This window comes from Beta vulgaris, chromosome 9, assembly GCF_026745355.1.
Source record: "Beta vulgaris subsp. vulgaris cultivar EL10 chromosome 9, EL10.2, whole genome shotgun sequence".
Taxonomy (NCBI): domain Eukaryota; kingdom Viridiplantae; phylum Streptophyta; class Magnoliopsida; order Caryophyllales; family Amaranthaceae; genus Beta; species Beta vulgaris.
The window spans coordinates 28,282,062-28,291,529 of NC_079210.1; the positions used below are offsets into that span (position 1 = coordinate 28,282,062).

At 38.4% G+C, this 9,468-nt stretch overlaps 1 protein-coding gene across 3 annotated transcripts in view; it reads left to right on the forward strand.

Annotated features, from left to right (window-relative positions):
• LOC104907173 (hypothetical protein) overlaps window positions 1-9,145 on the forward strand; it is a 29,881-nt gene extending 20,736 nt beyond the window's left edge. For all 3 annotated transcript variants that reach the window (XM_010696065.4, XM_019252550.3, XM_010696061.4), the window contains exons 4-7: window positions 7,037-7,220; window positions 7,348-7,429; window positions 8,143-8,191; window positions 8,286-9,145. In XM_010696065.4, coding sequence (XP_010694367.2) covers window positions 7,037-7,220; window positions 7,348-7,429; window positions 8,143-8,191; window positions 8,286-8,357 — 387 coding nt within the window. In that variant the 3' untranslated portion in view covers window positions 8,358-9,145. The remainder of the gene's footprint in view (window positions 1-7,036; window positions 7,221-7,347; window positions 7,430-8,142; window positions 8,192-8,285) is intronic.
• The last annotated feature ends 323 nt before the right edge of the window (window positions 9,146-9,468 follow it).

Here is a 9,468-nt window from a genome sequence, read left to right on the forward strand (position 1 = left end):
TCCCTATATGCCCCCCTTCTTGGACGAAGAGATCTTAGTGACCTTTCTTTGTTACAAGAAGGAGAAAGACCATAATTTGCTTAATAACTTAGACATTTTATGAAGGTTATTGTAACCCGTCCATCTTTGTTAAATTGTGAAATAACTTGTTCCTTTACTAAGGTTGTTATTTCGAAGTATGGCTTTGGACGGAAAGTAGGATACCTTTACTAAGGCGTCCTAATTCCAGCCGACCTTGTTTAGGAGATGTTTACTCTTTAAGTAAACAAGGTGTAGGCCGATTCCATGTACTTGTCCTTATAAGGATGATAACATGTTAGCCGATCTCCTAATAGAAGGTGTTTTTACTTGCTGCTCTGTTTTATTAGTCAGCTTGAACGATAGTATGCATTTTTAACTAAATCAAGCAAACAAAATCAAACAGAGGGACAGTCATAGGAGAGAAGTAGAGCTGTATTATATGAATTTTGCTTGACGGAGAGCCAAGGTACATGTATACATTTCTACTTTTTTCATTGTGAGGTACTAAGAAAAGATTACACTTTCTCAAGGTATCATGTCGAGGCAACTAAGACGTCCTTGGTTTCAGAACATAGGACGGATCCAATCTTCAATGTCCTCTCCGGACGCTCTGGATTTAAAAAGATTTCCATTGGGCTCTCCGATCCACTAGCTCTGGACGTTCTGTCCCAAGCTCATGATAGCCATTACTTCTTCAGATGCTTATTTTTCTTCTTTAATAGACAAACATCTCCTTTTCTTGCTAGGTAAGAGCATGGACGGCTTGCCCTCTTGGAGGGGCTTTGCCTGAGCCTTCTTTACCTCATGCTTCAACTCACTTATATGGCCTTTCACCTTTTCGGCCGGCTCATCCTCCATGGCCTTTGGCCGCTCTGATTTCTCTTTTCATGATGATGGTCTCAAAGTAGTAAGATAGCATTCTTTAGCCGCCTGCTGGTCTCCATACAAAGACCCAACTTTCCCACCATCACACTCAAATTTCATGCTTGTCTTCTGCTCTTGACGGTTTGCCACAAAATGGCTGGTAAACAAGATAATAAGCTCAGTGAAATTGTTCACTGAGTTAGGAGATAAATTGTTGAACCACTTCTGCGCCACTCCCATCAATGTGGCTGAAAAATTCTTACACCATGTAGCGTCGTCAACTCCTTGGACGTACATCTGGTGCTTGTAGGCTGACAAATGATCATCTGGATTTGTTGTTCCATCGAAAGGCTCGATCGTCGGGAGCTTAACCTTTGGGAAAGGAGGGGACTCCATAATTCTGACCGAGAAAGGAGTTGGCCAATATATCTAGAGTGCCCCAACCTGACCCTCAATGGGTATGTGCTCCCGGCGGTACTCCTTTAGTACCGGATTAGAAGAGGTGTTAGCTAAGGCCTGACGCCTATACACCATTGGCTGCAGAACTGTTTTCTCTTGCCTAGGCTGGAAGGCGGATGGACCACGGCTTCGCACCACTGTTCTGGACGGGAGCCTTAAGGACGGATCCTTCATATATGGGGTGGAGCCAGAGGCTGAACGCTGCTGAGCTGCCGCTCTCTTGGCTTCCAGATACTCCCTAGCATCCGTCTCCATTTTGTGGCCGGTAGGGGGAATATTGTCTCCTGGACGGACTACCAGCTTCCAGTCCATCTTCCTCCTTGAGTCACTAATAGCTGGCTTCTTTCCCTTGGAAGGCGGCCTGGACAACTATGGCTGAGGTGGCCGGCTAGTCCCCTGACGACCCTCTTGAGACCTCCTTATGAGCGGCTCTGCTGCCTCTCCTCCTGGACTTATCTGAAAGAACAACATATTGTTCTTAATCTGCTCTTCCATGACAGCGGCCATCCTGCTCTGGAAGTCATTTATGACATTCTCTAAGTGACCAGCTGTCACTGGACGATCAAGATTTTCCTAGATAACAGGGGTCACTGTCCTTCCCTCAATATGAACGGCAGCATGATGCCTGTCCCGTCCTCGGGGTGACCTCTCGTCATCTACAGTATCTTCTACTTGAACCCTGAAACTTTTGTTCCTCGCCATGTTTGATGAGTGACAATCTGTCATTGTTGCGTCTCCCCACAGACGGCGCCAAATGTTATGTAGTGTAAAACTAGCAATTTATATCACAACTCCCAAAGATGGGTTCTAAGAACTGGAGACTTGTGCAACAATGACTGGTTCAAATCCCGAAGCAAACTCCTGACCAGCAACCTGCAAAAAAGGGACCCACCCTGGAGGTTTGGGTGGTATTTCCCCCTCCGATGCTTAAGTCAGATATCAGGGATGTAAAGGAACTTTTAGAGAGAGAAAGTAGAAGAGAGAGAGAAGAATTTATGACAGAGTAACAGTACTATGCCCTGAAAACGTACCTTTCCCCTGATTTCAATGACTATTTATACTGTTTGGAATGACTGTTGTGCCTTGATGTCACCCTAATTTGGGAGCATCTGATTGGCTAAGCAATAATATGGTGACACGTGGCAAATGCTGATTTGTCAATACAATTTACCCTTTAGCTGAATCAGGCTTCACTTGTATTGGGCCTAAGTACAATTTTAGGGCCACAGGAGAGCTTTTTAGTACACCTTTTCCTCAGAAAAGTGTACTTTAGCCCAAAGAACCTGCAGGCCTTTGTACTTTTCTTTGCCTAAGCGAATGCCACATCTCATTTTAGTAGCCCTTGATTTTTAGGCTACAACACTAATATTCAATGTTACAATTGTAACAAATGTGGCCACTTTGCATGGGAATGCTATTCAAAAAAGGTGCAAGAAGAAACAAATCTTATTGAAAATAAGGATGATACAGAAGAATCAACTATGCTGTTAGCTTATAAAATAGAAGATAAGAGGGATGATAATTTAACGTGGTATCTTGACAATGGAGCGAGTAACCACATGACAGGAGACAAGAATAAATTTGTTGATCTAGACACAAGTGTGTTAGGCAACGTGACTTTTGGCGATAGCTCAAAAGTAAAAATTGAGGGAAAAAGGTACGATTATGATTGAATTATAAGATTCAAGTCATAAATTAATTCCAGATGTTTACAACATTCCAAACTTAAGAAGTAATATCTTAAGTGTGGGTCAGCTCTTAGAAGTCAATGGATGCAAATTATGATGGAGGGACACAAGTTATGGCTTCGTGATAGAAACTCTAATCTAATAACTATTGTTTCTATGACGAAGAATAGAATGTTCTTGATTAATGTACAAACAATTGGTCCAATGTGTTTAAAGGCGTGCGTTGAAGATCCTTCTTGGAAGTGGCATATGAGATATGGTCACCTTAATTTTGAAGGGCTTAAAGAGATGGGACACAAGAAAATGGTACGAGGATTACCTCATATTGATCATCCTAATCAGCTTTGTGAAGCTTGTTTACTTGGTAAACATTCGAGGAAACCTTTCTCGAAATAAGCTACTTCAAGAGCGATAAAGCCACTTGAATTGGTGCACTCAGATATATGTGGACCTATCAAACCTCCATCACTTGGTAAAAGTTCATATTTTATTCTATTTATTGATGATTATACCAAAACATGGGTTTATTTCTTAAAGAATAAATCTGAAGCATTTGACACTTTCAAGAAGTTCAAAGCAATGATTGAGAAAGAGAGTGGTTATGAAATCAAAGCATTAAGAACAGATAGAGGTGGTGAATTCACATCTAATGAGTTCAATAAATTTTGTGAGGAACATGGAATTCGCAGACCACTCACTGTTCGAAGAACACCACAACAAAATGGAGTAGCAGAAAGGAAAAATAGAACCATTCTCAATATGGCTAGATCAATGCTGAAAAATAAGAAGATGCCTAAAGAATTTTGGGCAGAAGCAGTTTCATGTGCAGTTTACTTGTCAAATCGCTCCCCTACAAAGAGCTTAAGGAATGTGACTCCTCAAGAAGCCTGGAGTGGATGGAAGCCAAGTGTATCACATCTTCGAATATTTGGTTCCGTTGCTTATGCACAAGTTCCCAAGCAATTGAGGTCCAAACTTGATGATCGAAGTGAGAAATTACTATTCATTGGATATGATGAAAAGTCTAAGGAATACAAGTTGTTTAATCCAAATACCAATAAGTCAGTAATTAGCAGAGATGTAGAATTTGATAAAGAGGCAATATGGGATTGGAGTACGGAAGATGAAGAATCTTATAATTTTCTTCCTTATTTTGAAGATGAAAGTTCAATGCATCACGTACCAGAGACTCCTCCCACTACTCCAGCACCATCCCCTCACATGTCATCACCACATTCGGGTGGAGATTCATCTAGTTCAAGTCAAGAACCAAAGCGATATAGAAGTCTTTCTGATCTTTATGAAGTGATAGAAAGGATAGAAGATAATGCTTCGTTATTTTGCTTGTTCAGTGATACTGAACCAATGAACTTTGATGAAGCAAAAGAACAAAAAGAATGGATTAAAGCAATGAATGAAGAGATATATGCCATCGAGAAAAATAGTATCTGGGAATTGACAAAACTTCCGAATGAGAAGAAGGCAATAGGATTCAAATGGATCTTTAAAATTAAGAGGAATGCCAATGGTGGTGTTGAAAGATACAAAGCGAGGCTTGTTGCTAAAGGTTATAAGCAAAAACAAGGAATTGACTATGAAGAGGTATTTGCCCCGGTTGCCCGATTAGAGACAGTGAGGTTGCTAATTTCAATAGCAGCGCAATTTCAATGGAAGATTCATCAGATGGATGTAAAATCAGCTTTTCTAAATGGATTTTTAGAAGAAGAGGTGTACATTGAACAACCAGAAGGTTATGTTGTCAAAGGACAAGAAAATAAAGTATTAAGATTGAAAAAGGCTTTATATGGGTTGAAGCAAACACCTCGAGCATAGAATAGTCGGCTTGATAAGAAAATGGATTTGCCAGGTGTCTTCATGAATATGCACTCTATGTGAAGAAAAAAAAACAACGATGTGTTCTATGTTTGCATCTATGTAGATGATATAATTTTCACAGGAAGTAGTATCGAAATGTTTGAAGAGTTTAAGAAAAGAATGGCACTCGAATTTGAGATGACAGATATGGGACTCATGTCTTATTATCTAGGAATTGAAGTTACTCAGAGTGATGAAGGAATTTTTATCTCACAAGAAGCTTATACAAAAGGAGTATTGAAGAAATTCAATATGTTAAATGTTAATCCAGTGACCATTCCAATGGAATGTGGGCTGAAATTATCGAAAAATGATCCTTATGGAGAAAAGGTGAATCCAACTTATATATAAGAGTTTGGTCGGAAGTCTACGATATTTGACATGTACTCGGCCAGACATCTTATTTTATGTTGGACTAGTAAGTCGCTTTATGGAGAATCCATCTACTTCTCATCTGAAGGCTGCAAAAAGAATTCTCCGTTATTTGAAAGGCACATTAGATCATGGGTTGTTATACTCTACTTCAGATGATTTCAAACTTAAGGGATATTGTGATAGTTATTTTGCTGGAGATGTTGATGATCGGAAAAGTACAACTGGTTTTGTATTTTTTCTTGGTAATAATGTTGTTTCATGGAGTTCAAAGAAAGAACCAATTGTTACACTCTCTACATGTGAATCAGAATATATTGCTGCAACCTCGTGTGCATGTCACTCAATATGGCTATGAAGATTATTGAAGGAACTCCAACTACCACAAGCGGAGTCCACTAAGATTATGACCGATAATAAGTCAGCTCTTGCTTTGGCCAAAAATCCAATTTTTCATGACCGAAGCAAACATATTGACACGAGGGTTCATTTCATACGACAATGCATTGAACAGAAGGAAATTGAATTGAAGTTTGTAAAGTCGATGGACCAAATTGCTGATATCTTTACAAAGCCACTAAAGTTTGAAGACTTCATTCGAATGCAAAAATTAATCGGGATTGTGAGAAGGTCAAGTTTAAGGGGGAGTGTTAAAATTAGCAATTAAACTTGACAATACAATGCTTGATAGGGAGAAAACCAAGGAATGTCATTGATATGTTAGAATGACGAGAGAAGAATAAGGAGTAACATTCATTAATAAGTTTACAATACCCTTATATAAATGCATTATGTAATTCTTTTTGTAAGACATATATAAGAAATATAAGAGTTATTATTTAGTGCATTTTGTCTTCTTTTCTATATATTATTCTACCAAAATATTGTGTGTGTCCATCACGCTTCCAACACAAATAAGGTTAGAACATATTAATGTGATTTTTTGAAAACAATTCACGCCGCGTCGACGGCGATCCATTACATTCATCCGTTAAAGCCGCTTCCGTGACAACGCAAACGTTACTGCGATCGCGACTGCATCCGCGATTTTTTTCCTGGTGTATGCCTATAATGCACTAGTTGCAAGGTCATTACGTGGGATTTGGTTGGGTTAACAGGTAGATTTTCTGATTCTGCTTTTTAACCTGGTTTGTGGTGTCTTTGTTTGAAGATGAGTGCTTTTATTTTTTTGTGCTGGTATTTACCAGTTGATTATCCTTGAGATATAGTGTTCGTGTTTCCTTCTCCATGTACTTTGAGGACGAGAATAGCTGTACTGTCTCTTTCATGTGCACAATCTTTGAGAAAATGGTTAAAGAACAACTTTTGGCTATAGTTTAAGTGATAGATGGTACGACTCCACCGAAGGGGATAATGCTCTGTCTTCATAATTGCTGCCTTTTCTGTTTATATTCTAAGCATTAATCTCTTGGTTTGTTGAAGTAAACTTGGGCTGTCCGTTATGAGTCAATGATCTTTTCATAGGTGAATGTAAAGGAGCTTTCCTATGCGAAGCCCTGGGAGACTGAATTTTTTCTCACATCATTTCTTTTCTGCTAGATGCTATTTGATATAACTATACAAGTAATGACGATAGTCCACCAAGCTGTAGTAAGCAAGATGTCAAACAATATCTAATTTCTGGCTTGATGAACCTTATGAAGTTTTTACATATTCATTGAAGTTTTGGTTTCTTACACGATCCACATTTTGTGAATTGTGCTCATCTATTGAATCTATTGGTATTGTTATATTAGGAGGCCAGGGGACTCGATGCAGGACCACGACTTGTGAAGAAGTTAATTGGTTTTGGGGATAAACGAACATCTAGTATAGTAGCTAGAATCGCTGACGAAGAAGTTGCACATGTTGCTGTTGGAGTGTACTGGTTCTTCTCAGTTTGTCAAAAGATGGGACGAGTCCCTTGCTCCACTTTCAAAGGTAATAATTTAATTTTCATGTTTGTAGACATGTATCTAATAAGTAGCAGTTCATAATCTATCTTTGATTTCTTCATTAGGTTTAATAGACTCCCTTTTTGTGCTGATAATGCTGACTTGTGATGCAGACCTGTTGAAGGAATATGGTATAGAAGTAAAAGGACCCTTCAATTATTCAGCTCGAGATGAGGCTGGCCTGCCCCGCCATTGGTAAGTCAAATTGTGAAAGGGCTTAATCAGCAAATTGATTCTGCACCATTGATACGTAACAACTGATATTCTTATTGATGAAGTGAACTACACTTCTTTTTGAAATAAATCAATTCAATTATGCTATAATTATTAGCCCTTTCTTCCAATTATCCAGCTCTAGATTAGGCTGGCCTACCCTGACATTGGTAAGTCGCATTGTTCTAGTGTCATTGTTAGGTGAATTGATTTTGCGGCAATGATACAAATGTGACTGAAATATTTTTTTCTGTCCATTCTGTACCACCTGGAAATACTTGAGGTCTCCTTGTAATTAACTACACATTCATGACCAAACCAGCATCCCTAAACGCTTCTCACTGTAATTTTGGTAGGCGATGACAGCTTTAACACTTGTGTCCAACAAATACTTTTCATTAGTATACATTTGGCTTTCTTGATTCATTTTTATTACTGTTCAATAGCATAGCTTATGTTACTGTTGTACTCATTTAACATCCAGATTTGTCGGTACAAATGATATTGAATATAAATTTGGTTAACAAAAAGAAAAACACCCGATTGTTTAATAGAGAACCATAACTATTGAAGTTTACAAGGAATAACTGGTGTCAAATATAGAGATCCAATTTCATTATTACTACCGTAATTTATGAGTGGCACGAAAACATTATTTATCAATTTGTTGACTGAGTTATGCCTCTGATTTCCAGGTATGATTCATCATCAACAGATGAGCAGAGCAAAGAACAGCTATCTGAGGTCTGTTATCTGTGTGTTAGTGATCTCATAATTACATGAGCTTTACTATTTGACATTATGGTAACAAAGAATCCATTATCCACATTCTTTATAGGTATATGAGAGGCTTGCGCATATTATCACGATGGAGAATGAGAATGCTAATTCAAGCAGCCATTCTGGATGACTACTAAATGCAAACTCCCAAACTGTACAAGAGATGGTCCCTATTTTTTTTAAAAAAAAATTGATAGGAAGAATTCTTTTGGGCTGTTCTTCCACATGCCTCCACCCAGATGTCCATTATAAGCCAGACACCTCCAACCTCATCCCCTTTTAAATCTTAAGCAAATGTTTTGGGGTAAAAATTGAACCCTAAATCTTGCTAGAAAAGATGGAAAAGCTCACCACTTGAGCCAACCATGGGGAAGTATACTAATTCTTCCAACCTTGTAAAAACATTATCACTTTCCTTTTCTGGGGTGGCAAAGTTTGGAGGGTTGGTGGATGTAGGCGGCACAAGTGAACAAGTCGACGCCGGAAGTTTTCACAGCTAGATATCGTGAAGAATTTTGTACTCAAGTGTAAATTATTGCCGGTCATATGGAACTTTCATGCTCTGCTTCCTTGGACATGACCTTTGATGGTGTTTTTCTTTGCCATTTTCTTTTTTATAGGCACATGGTGTACTGTGCACGTGCTGGGGTAAAGACTGCTCATAGAAGCTAGTCTATTATGTTTTCATCCAATTTGAAAACGTGGATACTACTCATACTAGTTGTATTACTTGTATACGGAGTAAGTTCCAACCCAAACATCATCAGGAAACATGGATTGTCCGTTGTACTCCCTCCGTTCCATAATATAGTGTCTATCTCATTTGGTGATTCAAACATTAAAATTTTTGAACGGTCAAACTTTTAAATCTTTGATGAATATTTTCATTTGTATATATATAAAAACATATTCATGTGAGATCTTGTTAGATTCGTTTTAATGTGTAGTTTCATAATATCAATTTTTCATATTTTTTATTAATACGAAATCAAAAATATTAAAGGTCAAAGTTACGTTTTGGAGACCGTGTAAAAAAGAAACAAACACTCAATTATAGGATGGAGGGAGTACTAATTTAGGTTGGTTAGTGATGGTAGGCGGTAAGAGCATGAGCAATGGGTTGTTTGGTCTTGGTTGGTTTTTGAGTTTTTTTTCTCTCTTCTTTTCCCCTTCTTACACATCACACCCCACTAAAACTCTTACCAACTCATCTTTTTTTTCTCACAATGGTTTAGTTGGTA